Below are 25,897 nucleotides of genomic sequence, written 5' to 3' on the forward strand. Positions count from 1 at the left end.
AATATAAGCCCTATTAATCACACGATTTGAAGTCGGTTTATTTAAATATTTGTTAGCATTCCGTGCTTGTTTTTTGCAAAATGATTTGCTAGAGAAACCAAAGAAATTAATTTCAGCACACCACTTATCTCCATTAGATTTTGATGGCGTTTAAGGCATTCTCCAAATCGAATGTTAAACCGTTAACCGCCACAAGGTTCGAGTCAATAAACCGCTGCCGACTGCGGTGACTTCGTTGCTGTGCGAGATCAAGTTGCACTTTTATGGGGCCAAGGGTCGTCGTGGCCACCATCATCATCATCATCATCTTCATCGTCATAACTTCGCCTACGTAGTCGCGTGCCCGGAGAAGTGTGTGCAATATACACTTCGTTCCAGCTGAGCCATTAAAGAGGCATAAATCTTGGTTATGAAATTGGAAATGATTTGGTCCGCAGACACGTTCAAGTAGGGAGCATAATGCTTCGAGAACTGATGCGTTCAGGAAGTGCGGCAGAGCCGCCAACCAAACCCCGAAAAAAGCGTTAATGAAAAGGAAAGTTGGTCAGCGGCACAAAAAATGCCACTTCATGCCCACCACCGTGTAGAAAGAAAAACAAAGACGAGTAGACGGCGAAGAGAAGCCAAGGCAGCCAAAGAAGAAGAAATTTCTATAAACAAAGAGATGAGGCGCAGAGGCAAAGCAAAATTATCAAAGAACAACAAAAAAAAAAGAAGTGGAAAATGGGACATGGCACACTCTTGGGCCCACAGAAACAACAAAGACTGAATGAAATACATGTCGTTGTCGCGTTCATAAATTCTTCTACGCCTATATGCGCCTGGGATCGCTGGCTATCTAAAAGATACACCCACACTCGAAAAAACTACCAACTCATTCAACCGGGGAGGTGCTGGCTGCATCCGCTATATGTGTATTTATGAAAAAGAATCTATGTAAATTTGTGTTTTTTGAATAAATTCCAAGCCCATCGAAGGTGTGAGGCCTTTATCGTTTACTTTTTTGGTGCCCTAAAACAAGTGATTCATGCTCGCCCAGCAAAGAAATGGAAAGCGAGGAGTAATATACAAATCTTTATAAATTCAAAGCCAACGGAATGCTGGGCTGAAAGTATAAGATAAGCTTAATTAGCCAGCAAACAAATTTCACTTTCTATCGGTACAGAACGGCCGTTTCTAAACTATTTCTGTGTGTCCCACGATTACTGCGCCATTTAGGCATTTCGACTAATTGGCAACCGTTCTGCTTAAGGGGGCGGGGATCACGTGCCACCCATCGATCGGCAAAAACTATCCACCAAAAATAAAATGAACTTTAAGAACGAAGAGACGCAACTAGAACGACAACAAAAACAGTTTTATTTTCAGCCTCAAGTGCAAGTCCTATTAGAAGATCGAACAAAACAAAACACTTGATGAATGCAGCTGAAGAAGGTGCAAAAACCAAACAACTGAAGGGTGCGGAGAATGGGCACAAATGGTTTAGGTTTATTTTATTTTATTTATTTTTCCCCTCGATGCGGGCACAAGCGCACACACAAATGAAAACAAATTAGCTAAGGCAGCATTAACAGCCGGCTGCCGAGGGCGGAAGTTCGGGGGAGTTTATTGTTAATTTCATAAACACCACGGACCACAACGAACAAACGAAAAAAAAAAGCACCACAAAAATGCAGCGGTAGCACCAACCACCAAACCGGCGAAATCCCAACAGGGCAGCTGCATTTCAGTGGGAAACCCAAGTGGAAGATGCATTCGGATTGGGAGCTATAGCTCTCGATCCGTAATAACGAGCGGAACATCTGTCTCAGTTTTACGTGGAAAACTGTCATTCCGCCGAATCGAAAAAAGGGAGAAACTGGGAAGCGGTCAGGAAAAGAGCGAGATGGTAAAACACAAACATCGGAAGCATCTTCATCATAACTTGCAAATGTGTTTGTGTTATTTTTACATTTCCGCTGCTTACGAAAATATTTACGCTCCCCTTCGCTCCAGACCTTCCCCATTTCGAATTTAAAATTCCAGACGCTCGCACACACGCACGTGTTAGAGATGAGCCAGATTGAGTGCATCAAATGGTGACAACAGGTTCGATTAAAATGAATATGCAAATTTTTTAAAAAAATGCTTTGTACTTGCGTACATTAAGCTCAGGAAAATAATATACTGAATTTGCTTTTTACATAAGATTACATGCTGTGCAAACGGATATGAATAAGCATTATAACCGTCGTATAGAGACCAAAAACTTGTTTTTAAGCAAGCGCTTAAAGTTATTTTCTAGTAATCATGAAATTAACTCAAGGATAAGGAAATCCCTATCGTAGATATTAAATCAGAAATATGTTTTATTAGTCATTAATATAAGCTCATTGAAGTAGACGGATTAACTCAAAATAAAACATTTTGGTCCGGGTCAATCTGTTTACTTATCCAATCAACAGTAGGTTGTTATTGTAAGTTTTGTTCTAAGTTCCTTTTAAGATTTTTTTAAGCTTAAAACTACAGAGATTGATTTAAAAATTGTAATTTAAGACAAGGCCAAAATTTTTTTCCTATGAGAGTTTTTGGTTTATTGTCCCTGCAAGCTCGATTTTAAGCTGCAGCGGGTACAGACTTTTTGCAAACAGTGTGCGAAAGCTAAGGTCAGGCCCCCATCTCTAGGCTGCTTCCGCACACATACACACACCAGTGTGGAGGGCCAGATAACAGTTGTGCGACATAACTAATCCACTAATTCTATGCTTTAACCGATTCCAGCTAATAATATTATTTACCCGTTCGGTTTTGGCCACTGCTCTCTTCACTCTCTGTTCTTATTGCCGTGTGGCCATAATCCAATTATGTGTGTATGTGTCTGCTCTCTATTGCAATTGCAGTTATTCGCCGTGGTATGCAACCCACACAATTGCACTCGCGCACTCACACGCACTCGCAGACATTCAGATGCGAACACCAAAAATCTTGAGCGTCAACAAAATAAATATAGCTCGGCGTTTTAAAATAGGTTTTCACTCGATTCTTCGTTTGCTGTCTCGTCTTGTTTATGTGCATTCGCAAGCTGTGTACTTGTTTTTTGTTAGACGCGACGCTGTCCGTTCAGCATTTCTCCGCCGACACTTTTGTTAAAGCCGATTCACTTGCAATGGGGGTTTGGGGGCTTGGCTACAACCGACTTTGCAGTCTGGAATGGAGCAAAAGTTGATGGTTTATTTATGTCTGCGTCTGAACTCGCGAAAGAGCGTCCTCAAATTAAATATTTTTCGGGAGCGACGCGCAGCAACGTCCGTCTTGTTTTCCGTCTCGATTAGTGATGGCAAAAAAAAATTGATTGGCGGCGAAGAAACATCGACTACAGCGTCGATGAAATCGATGTTTTCAAAATATCGGCGCTATCGATGTTTGGCAGGAGCTATCGATAGCCGATCTTCGTCGCTCTCTTTGTACTCTCTCTCTCTGTCTGTTAGCTCGCCATTCCACTTACATTTTTCTGTTAGTTCGAAGTTTCGCTAACAGTTATCTGTTGGCGGTGGTGAAACATCGATGCTGATATCGATGTCATCGATGTTTTCAAAGTATTGGTTCTATCGATGTTTGGCAGGGGCTGTGGATGCTATCGATCATCTGGCAACGCTGGTTGGCTAAAAACGTTACTTTGAATTTAATTTGGTTTTGATATCACCTTAATACAAGCTGTACACCAAAATGCTCGTTTTCAAAAAAAAAGATATCTAAACTACGGAAAGCTTAGCAAGCTAATTTTATTGAAAAGCTGATCGAATTTTACCAATTCAGAGACTCAGCCGTTTAAGGAATACCAAAGTATAATTAGTCCCAGTAGCTACAAAAGAATTATTAGTTCATTTCTATTGTTAGTTTAATTGTAAAAAATGTGTAACTCAGCCTGATTAAAAAAATCTTAAATGCTTTGAAAAACGTGTGTAGACCCACTTACACTTTAAGTAAATAACCGCTTTTTTTTTTTTTTTCTGCTGAAAATATGAAAATGATTTGTTGTGTTGTTAGCTACAATAATGATAAGGACGGGAAGCTGAAATATGAATCGGCTTAAGAGATATTCCGTTTTAAAATTGATTATAAACATTGATGAAACATAGATGTTTTGCGCCAAAAAATTCTGTGTGCAAAGATCAATGGTTTTAAGTCAACGGTGATATCGATGATTTCTAATGTGTCTTTGCTACCTGCGGAGAGTCTCCGCTAACTAAGGAGTAAGTCCCCGCTAAATACCAAATAAATTCGAAAAATAAAGACTGAATCGCAGACTCGAACCTTTGCTTGTCAACAATAGCGATATTTTAATTTTAATTTAAACTTCTTATATAACGGTTGTTTTTCGTTTTATTTTACAGTTAAATGCTACTTTTTCTTGATGTACTTCATGTACTTCTTGGCATTGAAGTTGTCCTCCACTTCCTCCATGATCTTGACCTTCTTGCGAGGTTTGCGGGCCTCCAAGCGGGCCTTGCGCTCCGCATCGGTTAAAGTGCTGAGGTCCAAGGGAAGCTAGTTGGTAGAAAATGTTTATTACCCATTTAATTACAAGTCAGCTACCCATTTGTACCTTGATGATCTTCCGCGGCTCGTGATAGCGTATGTTTATCGTGGATCCATCGGGCTGAACAACTACCGTGGGATATAGCCGGCAATAGACAGAGCGATGCAGCCTGGTGACCGCCGTTGTGGCCGAGGAAATGCAGCGCATCTGTTGCACCGCCTGTGGCAACTGTTTCAGCAGCATTTTATTTGATAATCACAATAGTATATATTAACTAAATAAACGAGTACACGAGTTATGTTTTTGCTAAGCAGCTGATGGTGTGACCAAAAGCAGGGAGAGTTTTAATACTTGCAGAACAGCCCTCAAGAGTCTGGCAGCCCTGGCATAATTTGGTATTTAACGCACCTGTGGTCACACTCGTACTCAAAGTGTAAGTGTTGGTGCTGGGGCAGAAATTCTTATTTTCTCCTTAATAAAATAAGTACGTTTGCTAAAAGCCTTTTAAAATAAGAAATTAAGGCAGATTAAAAGCGACAGCAAGTGATACACATGCAGGCCTTGAAAGAAGGGCATGAAACAGGGTTTTTGGCTAAGAGGAACCTTGTGGAACTGCTGATGCTAAAAATTACATAATTTTTGCAGGCATAATTTTCCGTGTGTTATGCCAAGTGTCTGTAGAAAAGAAGCATTGACCAATCATAAACCCTATCATTCCGAATAAGCAAACCCAAAAGAAACCCGCTTGCCACTTTAACCAATTTATGCTGCGACAACCTAACCTCATCTGCTTTTGTTGTTGTTTTACAGTATTTGTGCTGCAGAATGGCCGCCCGCCGCATCGCCAAATCCTCGGTTAACTGGTCCGCTCTTGCCGAGCGCGTTCCTGCCAACCAGAAGAGCAGCTTTGGCGCCTTCAAGACCAAGTCGGACATCTATGTCCGCGCCGTCTTGGCCAACCCCGAGTGCCCGCCCCAGATCGACTGGGCCAAGTACAAGCAGTTGATCCCGGTGGCCGGACTCGTGGACAGCTTCCAGAAGCAGTACGACGCCCTGAAGGTGCCCTATCCCCAGGACAAGGTCTCCCCACAGGTGGACGTCGAGATCAAGGCCTCTCAGTCGGAGATCGATGCCTACAAGAAGGCCTCCGAGCAGCGCATCCAGAACTACCAGAAGGAGATCGCCCATCTCAAGTCGCTGCTGCCCTACGACCAGATGACCATGGAGGACTACCGCGACGCATTCCCCGAGAGCTCGCTCGACCCCATCAACAAGCCCACCTTCTGGCCCCACACTCCCGAGGAGCAGGTCGGCTACAAGTCCAAGGAGCAGCTGGAGGCCGAGGCCCAGGGTCACCACTAAGCGTCCACTGGCAGGAGTACTCTCTGGCGTCAGGCAGTCGTTGGTCGTTGCTCGTTTGTCGATTCGAAATGTAAACCACGTTGAAGTAAATCACCCAAATTAAATTCATTTCAAATGAAGGTTTTTGCTTGCTCTAGGATTTTGCAGGTTTTCTTTTATTATTTATGAAAAGTATCTTTTGACTTTATGGGGGATATCTGTCCTTCGATAAAATTCTTCTTTATTTTGCTTAATTTGAATGTAATTGTTGAGATATATAAGAATCTTGCAGAACTAACTATTCAACCGATTATATTAAAATTCTTGAACTTGCTTGTTCTTTTAATCAAAAGTGACGCTCGTGTTGAACCTGCGAGTTTTCGGTTTCAAAAAATTGTAAGGACTTTATTGAGGATCCTAGAAAATCGTTTATTCTAAGACTTTTTTATAAACTAGCTTATTTGGCGGAAAACCCTATGAAAAATAACTAAGCTGTGCATGCCCAAAGCTAAAGACAAGTACTATACGTTGTTAAAAAGGTATTGTCAAAAGCTAATCAATCTGGCTCTACATAGTCGGTCTAAATACAATAGTTTTCAAATTATAACGAAATTTGTTTGTTTTACACTGCATAATATTAAAATATTTATGTTAATCTTGAGCGCCATCTTGCTCTGCACTATAGAGCATAAAGCGCCCTCTAGCTCAGAGATAAGCACGGTTACCTGTAACAGCGTTCTCGGGCGGGCGGTGGCAGAACTATATCTCATTTTTATCCAAGATTACTTCCATGGTTTGAGTGTGCGATAATAATTGAAAACCTTGAGCAATTTATTATATATATTATGTTCGATAGATTACTTCGGCACTCGTTTAAAAATTAAGGGCAAAAACAAACTATTTTGCTCGATATCTTGTTAAATATTAAATTCTCGCAAAAAAGTCACTAAACATAAAATTTATAATTCAATTAGATTAGTAAAATACTTGCTTTTGTCTGAGTTTTTGATAAAGGTCATATTTTGGAGGAAATTGGCAAAAAAAACAAAAATACCGGTTCTTACCGTTTTTTTCAAGAAATCAGTTTCCTGAAAGTTTGAAAATGATCGAGCGTTGGGGCTTTTCGGAAGGACAGCCCTAAAATCTTCTATAACTTAGTTAAAATCGTTTCCAAAAAAAAAATTCTCAGAGCGCAGCAGCCAAAACGCCCATCTTTGACTTTCGACTGTTCTGATCTGCCTCTTCTTTATTTCTTTTGCCACGCCATTAACAGATACTTGGATGTTCGGATTTCGAATTGCCCGGGTTGTTCACCGGCAACTTTTGTGACGGGTTGACAGGGCAATCGGGGCACTGACTGGCAGGCCTGTTGGCATAAGTTGGCAGGGCTTAGCCGATTTATCGTGCCGATATCGATAGCTTTAGAGTGGCCATCACAGTCGCTTTGAAATAACCGCTGGTAATTTTCAAAAAGTTCAATCACAGCCACTCTGTTCTTCTGACGGAACTCTGGGAGAGTCTCTCCCGAGCCTACAAAAATCCGTTAAAGAGCTCCAAAGCAGCCGCTCAAATCTCGTTTCTTCCGCTCACCTGAGCGCACCTTTCGCAAAGCCGCATCGCGTCTTAACTTGTCTCGGAGGTGCACTGTCGTGATCGGGGTCCGCCAAAGCCCCACGATCGGTTGGGCAGCACAGTCGAAATCGAATCGAGTTGGAGTGCAAACGTCTGAAGCGGAATCTCAAGTTGTAGCGCTAATCGCAGCGAACGGAGTGTATCTGTGTATCGCTGAAATACAAAGTTGAACCAAGCTGGAATTTGCCACCAGTCGAAATAAATCTCGAATCGAATAGCCGTAATTTGCATAAGGCGCAACTAAAGACGCGCTCTGTCAGTTAACCCACTTTCTAAACGAAATAAACCAACAAAAAAGAATAATACTTCGACCGATATTCAGCAACAACGAAACCAATTAACAAGCAAATAATGCCAAGCAAATAACACCGAATAACGTGCAAGTGATTCATGGTTTTTTTTTCCCTTCCAAGTGAAGTGAAACATAGCATACAAAAAAATACAAAAAAAAATCAAAAGTTGACTGGAAAACGCACTGGAAACGATAACGATACCTGGAACGCCCCCAACCAACGACTGTCAGTTGAAACCGCAACTGCAGCAGCAGCATCATCTACTTGGCCAGCAACAACAACAACAACAACAACAACAGGCACAAGTACGGATTGCAAACAGCCCGGGTAAGTTACACCATCGTACATCATCGCACAAAAACAACATCAATAATGGGGGTTCGTAGCTCGCAGGGAGCCTTCCTTCAGCATTCCCTTTTTCCCCGGTCTGCAAACGGGTTAACAAGCTGCGGCTAGCTAATACCACGATCGATTGATAGGCCTGCAAAAAATGCCACAGCCAAGGCGAGTTAGAACGCAATGGCTGCATTTTCCGACTAAACAATGCTGGTTACTCGTATTTCTTCGTATCGATTTATAGGCTTTCAACTTGCTAACTTGAATGAATGATCGTGTCAATTGAACATAAATATACAAATCAAAATAACAACCATAGCTCCTATATAACAATAACTTGAACAAGTTTCCTTAGCAAATATTGTAGTGATATATAAAAACATTTAAAACATTTTTTATCAGCAGTCCCAAAACTATCAATCAACCTTATGCATTATCTGACAGATTCAAGTTCTGTACGTAATGGCTCAAGTATAAAGAAATATTAATCGGATTAAACAGATAAATATCTCTCTTTGTAATATCCGATGGACAAAAAAATCTAAATCCAAATTCAATTTACGGGGAATTTAAATAATAACTTCGTATAAGGAATACCCTTGAAATGTGCCTGTACAGAGAACCATAATCGTTTCTTTGGAGTCCTCCCTTTTATGGGCATGTATTCCATATTTCATAATTTGCTGTCTGGCAGCGTAACTTTTAGCACCTTTGAGCAACTTCTCAGTTTCACATTTCACCAATGCACACACAACACACACACACACACACACAACACCAGGGGGGGCTATAATTTCTTTGGATAATTATTACTCGTCTGGCATATTTTTTGTTACTGTTGTTGGCTTTTTAAAGCTGCTTCAACCGGCGCTGACTCTGTAAAATTTTTGCGTTAAAGCCACAATTTTTTTGGTTTTGCTGCTTTTTGTGCGCTCGTTTGCATAAACACCTAGCGGATAATTCCGAACGTATTTTACTTAATTAAAATATCTCAGTTTAGGAAATTTCTGCAAACTTTCCTTTAAGCAGCGCGAAAAACAAAAACCTGCAGCGGAAATTTTTACAAGAACAAATAGCAGTACTATATTTATGATATTCGATCTGTTCCTTACTTATTTTTCGGCAATATTTATTGTGAAGGGGTTTGGTTTCAGTTATAAAATAAATACGAGTTGCCTGGGAAGTCTTAGGAATGTAAATCGGTAATTCGAGATACTTAAGGTAACGCAAGCTTTTGACTGCTCTGGTAAGTGACAAAGCCTCTGGCTTAGATGACTCAAATCGGCTATAGATCGCATACTGGAATTTAAAATGACTCAATGTTCTGGCAAGTGAAAGCATTTGGATTTTCTGTTTTGTTTTTGCTGTTTCCGTTTGTTTTGATATTTTTAGGAAACATGATTTCTAAGGGATGGAATTTTGTCTAAGATTAAACAAATGCTTACACATGATTCGAAATTCTTTTTTTAATCGGTTTAAAGTCAACGTTTTGGTATGTTGATATATAATTTTCATAATTTATTTGTACTTTACTTCATATTTATTGTTGTGTTTTGAAGGCCAAAGGTTTCGTTCAATGTTAAAAGTAACTCAACATAAATTAAATACATCATTTTCCCAGGTAACCTTTAAAAAAAAATATTTTTGGAGAACTTAATTTAGAAAAAAACTTGTTCTTAAGATTAACAAAAAATTAAATTTTGTTTTATGTCAGGATAGCTAGCTAATTTATCAACAATAAATTTAGTGTATCTCTTTGCATATCAGCATTTATCAAAACCTCTTGACTGCAATAGAGTTTAATTATCTTAGCACTTTTGTCCAAGCTCATTTGATGTTGTTTTCCTAATCGCCAGTCCCATCTGCCCCTTGGCCACTTCAACTGGATGTTGTTTGCCAACTCCATTCGAGACGTAACTCATAACCAATTGCCATGAATGAAATTCGCATTTCATTACAGGCCGTCAACGCCTGAATGCGACGCAGCCGGTGGCCGGTTTTGCGGACGGGTATGCGCTGCGCTGCGGTTTTCCCCTATCAACGACAATAGCGCTACGCACGTTCGCAAAAACAAAAAAGAAATGGTCAATAAAGTGCAAAAGGAGACGGTCGGTCCGATTGGGCTGGACTGGGCTGTGTAAAATATAAGCAAAAAAGGCGAAAAAGTAACAGAAACAGAAATTGCCACAGAGAAACGTGTTGCATCGCCACGGGGCTTGGTGGCTTGGTGGCCCATCCCAGCTCGAATCGAGTGCAATCGTGATACAAAGTGGCCGCCGCGGACAGGGGGCGGCTGTAAATTCGTATTAACTATCCGCTAGATACCCGTACTTTCACAAAAACTCGTTCGAACAAATGGCACAAATATGAGCATTTTATTAGCCGCACTTTTTTCGCTTTATGCAATTTTGCGAGATTTTTTTGCAGCCTGGCGCATAGTTGCTTTATTAGCAACGTGCCAAACGCAAACAAACCAAGACAAGAAGCAATCCAAACAAAAGGCAAATTAAGTGAGCAAACAAGAAGTTTGTAAATGGAAACTGCATTTCGGCACGAACTTTCGGGGGTACGAGGTGGGTGGGTGTGTCGGGGGTTACGCAGTAAATTTTTAAGAGAAATAAACGCCACACAATTATGCACATAAACCACACAACTTTCCACTTTTCCCCAACTGTTCGGCGTTTCCAAGGCACGCACTTACTTGCCTGTGTTTTATTTCTATTATTTTCTTGTGTCCGCTGCTCATTGTCTGCCAAATGTATGCCTTAAATTGTTTGCTTTCATTGCCGTTTGCATAATAATCGACGCGATGCGGATTAAACGTCTGTGGTCATGGATTTCTGTGCCCTTTGTGTGCCATATTTTGCACCAGCCCCATCTTTTCTCCGCTTTCGTCTCATGCTGAGTGGGGGGCGATAAGCGAAACGTGATTGATTGAATACAAGCTGGGAGAAAAGCGATATGACAGGTCTGGGATATATGTACATATATGTAACTTGGTCTGGGTCTGAAGTCTAGGTCACTCGGGGGACTGGCCCTTATCGGTTGCCCCCGTTGTAGGTGATTTATCACAGGGTTTTGGGTTTCTTTCGGTCGGCAACAGCTGCAAGATAATTGCAAACTTGAACTTAAGGAATTCATGTTTTCTAATCTTGGTTGACAGAGATTTGATAATGTATAGGGGTCAGTTTTCTGTTAGTTTTTGTTTTTTTTGTTTTTAGACTAAACTAATTGATCAGCGATTCTTTATATTTATAGTTAGATTTTCATAATTTATAATAAATTAAATATAATAAACAGTTTAATACTAAAATAAAATATTTTCTTGACCTAGTTTGAATATAATCTACATTTTGACAGAGAGTTTTATCTTTGTTCTCGAAAGCAAAACTTCCAATTAGAAGAAGGAGTATTTAAAGCCCAATACATTATTCATATTAATTTTAAATACTATATTAATAAATTAAATTTAATTGAATTATTCATTTAATACTCTCCAAATCTAGTTCAATTATTTTCCAAATTTTGTCAGAGAATTTTTCCTTGTCTCACATGAAAAGAAAACTTCAAATTATAAAAGGCGTTATTTATTTAAACTTTAAAAAGGGTAAATAAAGATTATTACCACAATAAAAAACATTATTTATAATATGCAATGGCAATTATTTCAAGACGATGACACCTATTTATTCGTTTGTTTTCAAGTATTAAAAGTTCAATTTCCTCTGACACCCTTCTTTTTTGCAATGTCTTCTCTTTGGCAAAATAAATAAATAACTCAAAATACCCACCAATGATCATTTCTTTCGTTTTTCGCCAGTAAATCAAAAGCTTGTTGTTAATTTTTCGCCTCTCTCTCTACAGCCATCGTGCCATCTCTTTCTTTGCCTATCTTCTTTTTTTTCGTGGTGCGTCAAGTTGGCACGACAGACGGCCGGAGAAAGTTTTTCTTTTTCTTTGCCAAACTCGAAAAATAAAACCAAAAAATTAACGCCAAAAAACACAAACAAAGGCGAACAAAAAAAAAAAACGCAACAAAACTGTAAAGTGTGCAATGCAAACATGTGATTATATTATCCATACACACAAATGCGCCTTATATAAGATATTGTCTGAGTCTGAGGCATTAAAAACGCATAACAATTAATTGTGGAAAAAAACAATCAGCGACAGCGAATGAATCAAAAGTAGATGACACTCTGGGGATATCTTGGTATAAATACAAGCACCACCACCCCACGTTTAATTTTGAATTCAGGGAAAATGGCCATCGACTTTTGAGCGATTTGTTTGCTGATGTTTTGGCCACTTGTTTTTTTTTTTGTTCATAAACATTCCACGCATGGCCATCAAAGTAAATTACTTAATTTATTCCTCAAATGTGTCGTCAAGCGGGCGGCACTTTCTACCGCCCCACCTCAACGCGATTCTTGCGTAAGCGACTTTAAACGCATGCAAAACGCGTGCAGGCGAAAGCAGGGCAAACTTGGAGTTACATCAGATTGCCGGTGACCCGGGGTCACTGGGAGTGAACTGATAAAAGCTGCTCGCCCAGCTCAATTATTTGGACTTTGCTCCCCGGCAAATCAATACCAAATTGTAAATAATTGAGGCAGCCAAAGTCAAATTCTGACCCTCATTATTGCTTTATCAGCTGGGAAAAACGGTGGAAAAGACGGGACTGCACTTCTGACAGTCTGCAATTTATGCCACCGAAAATGGGGGAAAAATGGAAAAATTCTCAAGTGCCAGAAGACCCCAAAAACAGATACAGAAACTAATTTTGAATTTCGAATTCCAAATTTTCCCATTTCTATTTTTAAAGGCCAGGGGAGAAATTTATCTCTGTTCCAGAAAAGCAGAAAGGGATTTCAATTAGGAAAGATATTCAAGTAGCTAATAAATAAATATATCTCTATCTCATGGATATTGATCAACAAGAGAATTCCATTAACCATTAAAGCTGGATGTGGAACGTCTCTTTTTCACAGTTTGCTCAGGGCTGTAATTTTAATTCAATTATATTCAGTAAAAGTAATTTACTTTTTCGAGCCGGAAAGGCGGAGAAAGAAGGAAGGTGGAAAATGAAAAATGAAAGCGTTCTTAATTGCAAGCGACGACACGTCATTGGTTTTTTTTTGTATCTACAATGTACATAGTTATTTTCTCCTACGCTCACTTACAATATTTATGGGCAAGAAATGGAAATATCTGCTCAGGATCCTCGCCATCAAATTGAAAATTTATTTGCGCATGCGCAGCGGCTGGCACGCCACACAAAGTTGGCTTTTACACATATCTGTATCTGTATCTGTGTCTGTATCTGCATGCTCAGCCGCGTGAGCAATATATATATGTATATAAGTATCTTCGTCTATAATCGCACTCTTCTTTCACTCCAGACATTTTCTAATAATTGAAAAGCAAAGTGTGCAGCAAATTGAATTATAATTTCAATTATGAACCGTTGAAAGCGGAAGAAAAGCCAGCAACAAAGAGGCTATTGAGCAGCGTGCGCTGTAAGCTGTAAATGAGGTTGCTGGGGCTACAGATTGTTCAGATTCAAGATGCCAGATACGATTCGAGTGCGAGTGCTAAGCATGTCAATCAAGAAGAACAGTAAAGCGCTTCTAGCCCTAACGATCAGCTGCTGTTACTGCTACTGCTGCCCCGTGGGCCCAGCACGATCTCAATCTCGATCTTGGCCAGCTTTAATTGCCAGCTAATGGCCGAAAAAGTATACGCCATGTGGGTCAGGTCGCCAGTCGACAAGCGTCGATTGTCATAAATATTAAAAATGAGCTTTCAATAGCTGTTGTAATGCTCTATGAATGCATCTTTGTCTGAGGAAACTTGCATAACGTATTGCTGTCCGACTTGGGAAATCTATCCGGCTGCATTGGTAACCCCTGGCGGATGAGCAATCCATCAGAAATCACTTTCAATTGCGGCCGTTGCCAAATCACATTTGGTCTGGTATTTATGGCCTTGAATTGTGGTCAAGTCGGGTCGAGGTCTGAGTGATTTCATCATGCTGTCGAAGAAAAAGAGTGCGGTGCAAAGAAACAAAAAAAAACCAAAACCCAAGTTGTCAACAGCTTTTGCGGCTCATTATAATTTTAGCCACAGAGGCGATGACTAAACGCAATCAGGTTTTGCTCTCCCCTGTCAGTTGTTTTTCGTTAGAATTTTCGATCCACGGTTGGTGTGCTTTGGGGTCTGCTAATTGGCCAAAAACAGCTGCCCAAACTGGCCACGCGATATCAGTTCGTTTTGTTGGCTAACCACAAAGGTTCTTGCTTCATCGCCCACCTGTAGGCGCCACTTGGCACTCGATTGCCTGCCGCTAATTGAATTAATACGTGTTGCACTTGCTACCGACACAATGCAATATTTATTCGCATAATTATCTGCCGCCGATTACGAACTCATTGAGCCGTGGTCGGTCTGGCAAACAACAGCTAAAATGGATTTCAGATTTCCTTGTTTGTGGCCCGATCGAAGTTGAATTCGCAGTCGCACCAGAGTTCCGGCTCTACTACGTAGTTAGCTGGCAGGCTGACTGGTGAATGTGCTGGGCAGTTGGAGTTGGACTGCATGGTAATGGCTAATAATTGCAGGCCACGATTTCGCAAAAGGAGAGCCGACCGAGGAGAGAGTGATGGACTGATGGACTGATGGACGGACGGCAAACGTCAATAAAAGCGCGCTTAATCAATAAGAAAAACAGCTTCGATTGGCGGCAATTGTTGCCGCTCCAGATCGAGGATCGGCAATTTATGGTCCTATGGACCAGCGTGCATAGGATATATTCCCCAGAGTCACGTCCCAGCCGCTTAAGTTATAGATGAGCCTGTGCGATTCCCAAATCGCTTCAAATCGAACTTCAAATCCGTGATTTAGTGAATGCCTCCAAATCCCTCGACGGCACGTGCAGAAGTGAGGCATGAATCGCGAGGCGTGCGGCGAATTTCGCTGGCATAATTCCTCAACTGAGCGTTGACTGCACTCGAGTTTTGAGCCAAAGCGGCCCCAGTTGTGGCTGCATTTGTGTGGGCCGTTCTTGGCCTGGAATTTGGACTCTGGTCGGGTAAACTTTTTGGCTTTGTGGCCGCCGTTGGCACTTTGCAACTGTGGTTGCACGGACAAAAAAAAATATTAATAGTATAATAAAAAGAGAGTTAACCGATCAAAGTTTTATGTCAAAACATCAATTTCATTTGAGCACAATAAGAAAGCTTGAAAATTGCTGCATCCGCTCTCTACTCCAAAAATAACTATTAACTTTAAAGCAAATGAATAAATAAAATATGTTAGTTTGGCTATTAGATATAAATTTATCATTTGTCGTTATGTGCTTTTGCCTTAGTCGTTGCTCACTACTTTAGTTTAAGCTAATTTACTATTTGTAACCATTCGGTGTGCTTTTTCCCCCCAGTGTATGTGGGTGTGCGCTCGTTGCGGCAAGTGAAAACATTTTGAAAGTCGTTTTAAGTGGCACATGGAAATGTTTTCCATGTTCTCGCTGCAATCATCTGGACGAGTGTGTGCTTGCCACAGAAAATATGGAGTAATTTTCCATTTCTAAAATGTGCAAAATGCGTTGATTTATGGCGTTCTGGGTGGTGTAAATAATTACCAAGTGCAGCTGAGGTCAGGGTCGTAACTTTTTGATTACGATTTAAGCATGTTCAAATATGCTGTAACATTAGTTTAAGGTTTGAAACCCTCCATGTTATTAAAGCCATTATCCAATTTCCAGTTCGCACTGCCAACGTAGTAAAAAACATGGCCAAATGCAACGCCCAAACATATTGAGTCAGCCTGTTGCTCACTTTTGTTTACCCAACCATTAGGCACAATTACCAAGTTTTGCAATTAAATATTGAAAACTTGTTTGTTTGCACAGGCTTTGGCTTAGCCGCATGTAGGAAAAACTTTACAATTTCCAGAGAGATTTCCTCAATTCCAAGAGGCATGAAAATATTGTGAAAAATCTTTCAGCTTTTGCTTCCGTTTCGCCTCAGAAAAGCTTGTCGAATGAATTTTGCTGTAGCAGAGGAAAATATTGGACAAATATTTTGTAATTAATTAATCGAATTAAATTTAAACCAATATTTTACGTTTTTAGGTGTGGCTAATTTGTAGCATTTGAGCAATCAAATTCGATTTGTTGCAATTAGTGTGGTTTGGTAATTGAGAGCGACAACTGGAAATTATGCAAGTGAAATATGGGGTGAACAAAAACGCCCAGCTTGAGTTTTAATTAACGCACCAAAAGTATCTCAACGATACTGCATTCATGAGTCTCGATTTGGGCTTAGTGTGTGAGCAGCTCTTTCAGTCATTTTTTGTTGCTCACATAACACCCGACATAAGCCGATTTGGGTGTTTTTCTTCGAACTTCCTGCTTATTATTATGACAACAGCAATCCATTCGACCCATAGACCCACATCACTGACAGTCCGATGCAAAACTGAGCCCCCAAATGAGTGACTCTTTGGGTTGTGACAGTTTCGCAGCTGTAAGCGCCAGATTGCATCGACAAAATGATGTGCCCCGCTCCCAGCCCCCACTTCTCCAGCAGATGAACGACCTCAATGTTGCGGTGCGGCGTTCTGCGTTCCGGATTGAGTTGCACTGGGCATGGGGATCATCCAGGGAGTCGCTCGGCGGCACTTGAGTGTTTTCAATTGCCACTGCGGGGACTGCGACCCAGGCTCGCCATTAGCATCATCATCTTATTTTTTTTTTTGCCTTGCGTCGTTTACCGCACTTAATGCATTTGGCCCTTCGGTGGAGCTGCAGTCCCGGGCATCGACTGCAATTATGCACTTGGATCTTCCCTTGATTCACCCGGTTTTACACAGACAAAAACTAAACGTATTTATAAAAAATGATAATTCAATTTTTACAAGTTTTCCATAGAATTTACTTATAAAGAATGTAATGTTTAAGATATAAATAAAAAAAACATAAGACGTAACACCTTACCAATTTAAGTATCTTCAGTCTTGTCTTAGAAATTTGGTAAAAAACATAGTGTTTACATCAAATATTATATATTAAAAACATCCCCAAAGTGCAAAGTTCATTCAATCTTGTTAAGTTTTCGATAGAATTCATTTATAAAGAAGGCTTGCAAACATATACTTTTGAATGATTTAAACAAAAAAAATAAGACGTGTTCTTTATCAAATTTAAGTAACTTCAGAATTACTCAAAAATTCGTTACACCTACACATAGTGTTTACATAAAATATATAATAAAGTCGTTGATTTACTTCAATTGGAAAAGGCTTTTTTACCAAGAATTTTATATTTGTAAGGTATAAAAAAACATTGCAATCATGTTATACCAAGATTTTCTCAGTGGAGGGTTGCTCTCGATTGATTGGACTGGCATGCATGCGTGCAGTTCGAGGCGTTTGTTTTCCACATGCAAAAGGCCATACAGACAATCAAAATATTTTCACATTTTGCAGCCCAAGGCAAGGCAAACGCACATATGTACAAGTAGGAAAAGCGAATAAAAATAAACAATGGCTGGCATTATCAAGGGGAAGGCTTTTGGCAAGCCATGTAGAGGTCGTTTATGGAATTTCACAATATCCCCGACATGAATATGCATAAGTTCAGCGTTCATCTGATCTATGATGTAGATAGTCATCATTATGATGATCAGCCAATGACCGAACACTCTGTGAGTTCAGACTAAGCAATTTTTTTTCAACATTTCACTGGGACGGGACTTCATTATCGTCGCGCTGAACAACGGCTTTTGTGCGCCTTTTTGTTTATGCTCCCTGCCGCAGCGGAGCGTTTTATGCCTCGCTCTTGACCGGTTTGTACAGCTATCGAACAGCAACAGCAAAAAAAAATACGGCTAAGAGGCAACTAGTTGCCGGCTACTACCTTAGAAGCCAGAAAAAAACTAGGAAAAACACACTGAAATTAAAAGAAACGGAACATTTTGCAATGCGACGAGGTCAGGGGGCGACCGGAGATAAAGGTGCAATCAAATGTGTGCTACTGGCCACTAACCACTGGTTACTGGAAAACCGAAACCAAAACGAGAAAAACACGGCACAGATATTTGAGAGCTATCATGCCGGAGGCCCATTAACCTTACTGGCCGGCAAAAAAAAAAAATGGTCAATGCTTCATGTTGCCGTTGGCCAACATTTAATATTCAAAATTATTTGAATGTGGCTTTGTTGGCTGGCTTATTTACTTTGGACAATTACAACGAAGGCTAAGGCCATCCGCGGAGAAAAAGACGGCATGCGTGGGCGCTGTTAAGTCAATGTTAAAGCGCATGTTGGGCCAATGTTAAGTGCTAATAGGTAAGCACTGCAAAAACACTGGCAATGGAAGCCACTCTTATGTCATAGACCAAAAATAGCCACTCGAGGTGGGTGAGTGAATCGAAGACAAAACCATGGTATCATAACATCAATATAAGTGAGTGTCATCCGGGGTAATAAGCGGACAAAGTACCTCAAGAGCTGTATAAAAGTGTATCTTGCACTTGCCAATTCATACTTTCTTAAATTTTTCTCTTTAAGTCTTATATGATAAATCACGTTTATTTTTTCAATCAGAAAAGATTTCCGAAGTTATTATTATATAAATTATCATAACGTGAATATGACGCTTTAGATAGACATATTTTATTAGATGAAGTGCAGTGTTTGTATTATTTCTTACAAGTATCATAACATCAATATAAGTGAGTGTCATTCGGGGTAATTAGCGGAAGAAATGCTGGAAGAGCTGTTTAAAAGTCTATCATGCACTTGCCAAGTTTTACTATTCTTTAAATAAAACACCTTTACTTTTCTTTACAATTCTTATATAATTAATAGTGTTTTTTATTTCAATCAGAACGGATTTTCAAAGATATCATTATCATAAATATCACAAAGTGAAAATAACGATATAGACAGACATATTTTATTTCACCAAGTGCAATATCTGTATCATTTTTTACAAGTATGATCTCACTTCATAATTAAGCAACCTACATATAAAGAAAAGAATTTGTTAGGTGGCAGACCTGTATGGACTGGTTTGCTTAGCTAAACGAAGCCAGTTTTTCGCTAATCAAAATGTTATCACTTATGCATGGCGAGAAGGAAATCTGCAGGATGCTGTCAATTACAATTACGTGAATTGCATAATGCCCCGCACAAGGTGACTTCGCTTTGCTCACAAACGAGCAGAAAAGATGCATATGCGCGGCGCTTTGTTGGCTTTTATTAGACAATTGTCTCCCATTTTATGGCGGCGGCTGCCCTCTAGGTGGAATATATAAAAATGCAAGAGGAATATCTGGAATAGGAAGCGAAGTATCCAACGCAAGCGGAACTGATCACTTAAGGCGGCGGGAACGAGGGCCTAATAATAGCCACAAGGGGTACGCACATATTTCCCCGCCGGCGAAATATGTCTAATTATATATGTAAAATGCAGTCCCAGCTCAAGCGCCCACTGCCGCTGTTTAGGAAGCGCATAAATGAGGAGCGATCATCAGCCTGCCATTGTATTCTCCCCCACAACCACTACCGCTGGCGATGGAAATGCATTTCCACCCAGGCCGTATTCTCATTCACCGACAGCGTTTTGATTGGATCTCAGCACTGAACGAAAAATGTATTTACAAGTACATAATTTTTTAAAAATTAGATTTTCAATAACAATTGTATTTGTTACATTTTAGCTCAGTCCGTAATATACTTTGTTTAAAAAAAGCTTTGTTTACATTGGAAAATAAATACTTTGTAGTTACAATTATTACTTAAACAAATCGAATATATTAAAATAAATTTATAAGTTCAATCATGTAGTTGAATGTATACTTAGTCAATAATCAGTATTCTTTATTTTTGCTCACTTCATTATAAATCTTTTATATTCAAGCTAATTTTCTAGTAAACTTTCCATATGAAAGGAATCTTCTTTTGAGATTTTAATTTCAAGATTAAAAGAACCCAAAGTCTTATATTTATATTAACAAATTTTAAAAAACCTTTTTCGTTAAGTGCACAACACATATAGAGGATGCGCACACGTGCTGCATGATCATGTGATTTATGAATGCACTCCCCCAAAACGATATTAACAACTAGGGATTGTCATAAAGATATCTAAAAGAAGAAAGCTAACCTTTAACCGCAGCCGAGGCTTTTTTGAATGTTCAAGAAATACGCTTTGTGAATTTATTTGCCCCTTTTTTTTGTGACATGCCTGGCTGGTCAACGAAACTGAAATATTTCGGTACTTTTGCTTTTCGACTTTAATTGAGTAGCGGAGTATGGCGGTTGGCAAATGAGCGATCTCCACTAGCCACGCACAGTGTGCGTCATAGATTTATAGCTGAAAAGGTATGGCCCTTACACACACCACCTCACACGTACCTGTTAATTAGGTTCTGCCTTCGGCGTGTAGTTCTATTTTATTTATAAGCTCATAATTGTGTTCGGCCTCGACTCGACTTGATCTCGGATCGTCTTGGATCGGACTATTTGGGGTCATTCAACCTTCGATCAATCACTCCGCTGGCTTACTTCTTTTGTTTACAATCGCACAACATTCTCAAACTCTCCTTTCTACAAATTCCTATATATGCAAAGGTATCTATCTATCTGTTTATATCTTTTAAAAGCCATTATGCGCATTACGCTTCTCGTGGCTAATTAACAGCTCACAAAAATGCGAAAAACTTTTCAATGCCTTTTTCGCAGTTGTCTTTGTCCAATTTGCCAAGCTTAGAAATGCAAATTACCAAAAAAAAAAAAAAAAAAAATAGAAAAAATCTACAAGAAACTGACAAAGAGCTAGGTGAGTGATGGGCAGTGAAGGGAAGTTCTTTGTTCGGATCCGGTTCGGATTCTCCATCTGAATAAAGCCAGGCATCTGCAAAATGTCTAATTAAATGTGCCGAATTTAATGATGATAACCCGGCCTAGACTTTGGCTTCAGCCGCAGTGCAATTTGCAACTGGCTTGGATTTTGGCCAGCCGGTCAAGGTGAAAGTTGCGCCACCTGCCACGATGCCTTTACAGACCCCGCTCTTGACTCGCCGCCACTTTTTTTTTTGACAAATTAATTGTGCGGCTAAGCGGCCATTAAATATGGCCAACAAAGTTGCACTGGTTATTGGCCCAAAATATATGTGTGTCCCACTGTGAATGCAGCAATTTGCATGCTCAGCTTTTCCACTCAACTGGAAACTTCGCTGCTGCTGCAGTTGCTGCTGCTGCAATGTCAATGCTTGAGTAAATTGACTTCAACTTCATTTGAGACATCGACGGAGGGAGAGATGCCACTGCCACCAAAAGTTTTCTGCTCCATTGAAGCATTCGATTGCACTCCACTCCACTCCACTCCACTCCACTCGAAACCCCGAGCCGTAGAAAGTTTCAGTTGCAGTTGGAGTTGCAGTGGCAGTGACGCAGTCAGGAGAAAGATGCAGATAGCAACTCATCTGCATTTGAATTGCATTGGGGCTCTGGTCACTTAACGGTTGTAGAAGAGAACGGCAACTGGTTGGGATCCACATCCACACAGAAAAATAGGTGTCATAAGCGGCCGATTATGGGGCAGGTCCAAGCGGATTCCTCAAGCAAAGCAATCTTACGAGATGAGGTACCTTCAAATCATTGATCACGACTAGACCCCCTTTGGGGCGACGCCTCTGGCTGCTGAGGACGCCTTGCAGAGTGAGTTTAAGAACCGGTTAACCGCTTTCTGATGACACTAACAGTTATAGCCAAATAAAAGCCGGCGAGAATTGGTTGTTGCTGCCTGTGACTTATGTAAAATGTTTGGCTTAGGCTTAGTAAGCGAAAAGAATGCACGAATTCCACAGGGCATATGAAATATGCCAGAAACCGTTTAATCAACCAGGGAATTCACAATCCATTCATACAAAATTGGTTAGATAAAAAAACTTTTTAACACGTTCTCCTTTTTGATTTTTGGCAAAGAGCAAAAAAAAAGTTCAAGTTCATAGCATCTCAATAAAATATTGATTTTCTGCCAAAGTTCATCCCTAATATATGCAAAATATGGAGGCTTGAAAAAAGTAATACTCATAACAATTTCGCCAGCTGTTTGAAAACAAACTTTTATCAGCCAAAGAAAGTTGTTAAAGAACTGTAGTAAATCTTAAGTATCTATTCAGTAACTTGGGTCTGTTGACGTCTTATAAAAAACATTGATAATTTGATTTTAAACAAATGCCAGTGTTGAGCTGCTTGTTTTTTATATATGATTTTTTGGCTTTAAAAATAACAAAGGTTCATTAAAGTGTGTCCCAACTATATGTTCAGTTACTTGAGTGTGACAGAAATGATGGAGTTCAAACAAAAGAGTTAATAAAAGCTTGCAAAAGTTTAAGTATCTGATTTCATGATGCAGTTAGATGGTTTATAATAGAGTCATGGAAGAGTTTCGCTTATAATTTTGGCTTAAATCTTATCACGAACTCGTTTCATCGCCCGCCAGTTGACCTTTAATGGCATCAGCGCCACCATCTCCGTCGGCCATTAGCAACCAGATCTGCGAGGAAGGCGTTAACCCGGCGTGGGCACAGAGCCATGTCATCCGCATCTCCATCTCCATCACTTCTCCTCCTCATCGGCGTCATCATCCGCGGAGATGTCGCCAGTAGTTGTCGTCCAAACGATGAATGACAGTTTGTAAATGGCTCTGGGTGCATAATTTATGCAGATGCAACTGGAGCTGCAGCTGTTACTGCAAAACTGGCGGCATTTAGCGCGTTGACTGTTAAGGCGAACTAGTAGTTGTTGGCGACAGAGCTGGAAAGGGGGGGCGGGAAGGGGTTTTCGGGGGGAAGAGGGAACCCGCAGGCAACCGCTTCGCCCATGCATATTCAAACACCATAATCCCAACGGTATTTTAATGCTAAATGCTTACTCACTTCATGCTGCAGAGCTGTAGAGGTTGGCTAGAAAAACCCGTTTTTCCAGTAATGACCTTCGGTGTTGCTTTATTATCACTCCCGCTTCCGCTCCAGCTGCTCCTCCCGCTCCTCCCGCTCCAGCAGCCCACCACTCCGTTTGAGGCAGTCTTGGAAATTCCGCTGAATCCCATAACAAAAGGCCGAGATTATGTCGTTCTGTTTGTTAGCCTCCTCTTCTCCTCCGCCTGGCGGCTTCAATTACCCTTTTCGGGCTAACTCACAAATTCAACGTGTCTAAATAAGTGTGGATTTGCCAATTTCATTTTAATTAGCCAAATGCCGAAGCATTTCTCTCACTAATTCCGTTTAGAATATCAACTCGGTGCACATTGACAGCTGCTCCGGGGGCTGAGAAGTTAATTAAAAGCCGCTTTCGAATCGAAATCGATAAGCCATAATAATGCTTCATGCAATTTGCATTCAATGGTTGTAAGCAGAACAACAAGTGCTCCCAGGGGTGCGGTTAAGATTAGGTTATGATTGGAGTTTACAGTGGGCCTTGCAATGCAAAAATAAAGAAACAAGAAAAAATATAAATATAAATATATATATATATAAAATATAAAACAAATCGAAACAATGGTCCGTAAATGTTTTTCTTCTTAAATTTTAAACAATTTTAATCTGTTCATTTATCTGTTGTTTAATCTGTTTGTGAGATGCTGGGATGATAACATACATTTGTATTTAAAGTGGCAAAGAAATCCATTAAAAAGATGTGAAGAGTTTTTAAAATGATTATTGTTGCTTAATAAAAACTGAATTCTGCAAACTAAGCCAGTGTCTGGTCTTGTTTATAAATTGCCATTAGCCTGCTGCTCTCCTTACCCCCGGAGTGTGATTTTAATTGGTTTTTCTGCTCGCTAAATATGCTAATAAATATGGCCGCATATACAAGCCCGATCCGGCGCACAGGCGGCCTTGCAGCGGTCAGTTTTTATCACTCTATGCTAATTGACAATAGAATTGCATTTCCACCGTCTGCGCCAGCCAATCCCCCGAGAAAGAACGGACAAGTGCGCCGTAAGAGCCAAGCCACTTGCCCAAGTTAACCTTGATGGAATATAGTTATCTTTTTTATAGTCCTCCCCTCCCTCGCCGCTCAAGTGCATTTTAAACTGGCTGCCACTTGTTCTGTCCAAGTCGAGACAGGGCAAGACAACCAAAGCCAAGCCAAACCAAGCCAAACCCGGCCAAAACGAGGAGAATGACAATAAATATTTTGTAGCTTATGCAGCTCGATTACAGTGTTCGATGGGGCTGCCCAAGGGTGTTCCAAAGGGGGGATGTTCAAGTCGAGACTTTGCCAGCGATTAAATGCCCCGAAATGCCAACAGTTTTTTTTTTGTTTTAAACCTCGAAAAGGGGACGGTGGGTGCTGGCAGTGCAGCTCGTAAAATATGAGCTCGACGTGCATTGAATTCGGGTCATTGCATGGCTAAAAGCTGGGAAGGGGGGCTCTGGGGATTTGAAGAAACAACTGGCGCCTTAGCATTTTGTAATTCGATTTTGAGTTATGCCAAACGAAATTGACTAACTTTGCATACGCGCCCACCGGCCATTGAACCGTAGTCAGCAGTCAGCAGTCGTGTACGGCGGTCAAATTTTTATGTTTTCTTGCCGATTGGTTAATATATAATATATTGGACAGCACAGAGCTCAAAAAAAAAAAAATATAATAAATTATTTACAACAAAAAAAGGAAGCAAATTTCGGCAAGTCAAAGTTTATAAACACTTGCAGTTATTGCTAGAATACAATACTTTTTAAAACATCTAAATTTTGATATATATGCGTATAATTTTTTTTTTGCCTAACTTAATTATGTAAGGTTATTTTATATCCAAAGGTGTTAATGAAATATTTGCGTGTTAAAAAAGCGAGTTAAGAAAACTTATAATCAGAAAATCAGATCAGACTTAATAAGTCTCTGTTCAAATACTAGTTATAATAAATAATTATTAAATACTGTGCAATCAGTCTAGAAACGCAATAATGTCAATCATTTTGGTACTGTAAATATCGTCAAGTAACATTAAACTTAGCTTGGTATAAACACTGTAACTTTTTATAAGTGCGATTTTCACCATAATTGTAATAAATAACAATGAAATTAAATTTTATAATCAAATCTCTTATTTCTTTTGCAGATTGTAAATTCCAACCATATAAGCTGAGGAAAACCAGGCGACAGGTGGAAAAGCTGAAGCAGGTAAGGGGGGAGAAGAAGGAAAATCGAATTCACACAGAATGCAAAAATGCGTAACGCTAAATGTAACTTGGTAAGCCCGACTCGGGCTTGTTTTCCATAATTTACACTTTCGTTGCCATCGCAATTGGCGTGCCAATCGAAGGTGCACTCTCAGGCCACAAACAACACGGGTAATTCGAGGAGGCTAACAATGTGTTGTCAGGTGTGCAAGAGGCGGGATTGGGTATGGGGATTGGGGGTTGGGAAGAGCCACATCGACGGATCCCAGGCTTTTCGAAGACCAGGAAATGGCATGCAGGAGATTGCCAATGCAACTGGCATCTAGCAACCTGTCGAACAATGGCCAACAGGCGGCATAAACGGCAGCCAAAGTGTTCGAAGTGTTGCAATTGTTGGCAGCCGTGTCTTTAATTATCGGCCGTAATTGGCCGCTTATTAAATGCCTCCACGGCAATGTGTGTTAAATGACGCAGAAATTATGCGAATGCCAAATGCCAACGAACTCTTTCTCGCCCTGCGATTCAGAAAATCGCTTTCGCTGCGAAAACCTTTTTGTTTCTCGCGCCAGCTTGAG

The 25,897-nt window shown here is 40.2% G+C and overlaps 4 protein-coding genes across 6 annotated transcripts in view; 2 read left to right on the top strand and 2 right to left on the bottom strand.

Annotated features, from left to right (window-relative positions):
* The window catches only part of LOC128252824 (uncharacterized), a 49,452-nt gene extending 46,143 nt beyond the window's left edge, over positions 1 to 3,309 (bottom strand). For both annotated transcript variants that reach the window (XM_052980920.1, XM_052980919.1), the window contains exon 1: positions 2,778 to 3,309. The gene's annotated coding sequence lies outside the window, so the exon portion shown is untranslated. The remainder of the gene's footprint in view (positions 1 to 2,777) is intronic.
* Positions 3,310 to 4,294: 985 nt separating this feature from the next.
* Positions 4,295 to 4,859, bottom strand: LOC128266331 (39S ribosomal protein L55, mitochondrial). The gene is made up of 2 exons (XM_053002786.1): positions 4,586 to 4,859; positions 4,295 to 4,527 (listed from the first exon to the last, which is right to left on the bottom strand). Exons 1-2 carry the CDS (start codon positions 4,760 to 4,762, stop codon positions 4,381 to 4,383), a joined length of 324 nt encoding a protein of 107 aa, XP_052858746.1. The 5' UTR covers positions 4,763 to 4,859; the 3' UTR covers positions 4,295 to 4,380.
* LOC128266330 (ATP synthase subunit d, mitochondrial) lies at positions 4,849 to 6,000 on the top strand. 2 transcript variants are annotated; one of them, XM_053002785.1, is made up of 2 exons: positions 4,849 to 4,952; positions 5,330 to 6,000. In XM_053002785.1, the coding sequence occupies exon 2, from the start codon at positions 5,345 to 5,347 to the stop codon at positions 5,879 to 5,881; it is 537 nt and encodes a 178-aa protein (XP_052858745.1). In that variant the 5' UTR covers positions 4,849 to 4,952; positions 5,330 to 5,344; the 3' UTR covers positions 5,882 to 6,000. The 2 variants fall into 2 exon arrangements, with proteins under 2 accessions (XP_052858745.1, XP_052858744.1); XM_053002784.1 differs by having other exon boundaries at positions 4,914 to 5,003.
* Positions 6,001 to 7,348: 1,348 nt separating this feature from the next.
* The window catches only part of LOC128252945 (platelet binding protein GspB), a 38,811-nt gene continuing 20,262 nt past the window's right edge, over positions 7,349 to 25,897 (top strand). The window contains exons 1-2 of the mRNA XM_052981176.1: positions 7,349 to 8,112; positions 25,262 to 25,323. The gene's annotated coding sequence lies outside the window, so the exon portion shown is untranslated. The remainder of the gene's footprint in view (positions 8,113 to 25,261; positions 25,324 to 25,897) is intronic.

Source organism: Drosophila gunungcola, chromosome 3R (assembly GCF_025200985.1).
Source record: "Drosophila gunungcola strain Sukarami chromosome 3R, Dgunungcola_SK_2, whole genome shotgun sequence".
NCBI classification, from domain to species: domain Eukaryota; kingdom Metazoa; phylum Arthropoda; class Insecta; order Diptera; family Drosophilidae; genus Drosophila; species Drosophila gunungcola.

Bases quoted from the DNA above. Each gene is read 5' to 3' on its own strand.
- LOC128266331 (XM_053002786.1), bottom strand. From the start codon at position 4,762: ATGCTGCTGAAACAGTTGCCACAGGCGGTGCAACAGATGCGCTGCATT. The intron at 4,528-4,585 runs GTACAAATGGGT...TCTACCAACTAG, and splicing joins AGCCGCGGAAGATCATCAAG to CTTCCCTTGGACCTCAGCAC.
- LOC128266330 (XM_053002785.1), top strand. From the start codon at position 5,345: ATGGCCGCCCGCCGCATCGCCAAATCCTCGGTTAACTGGTCCGCTCTT.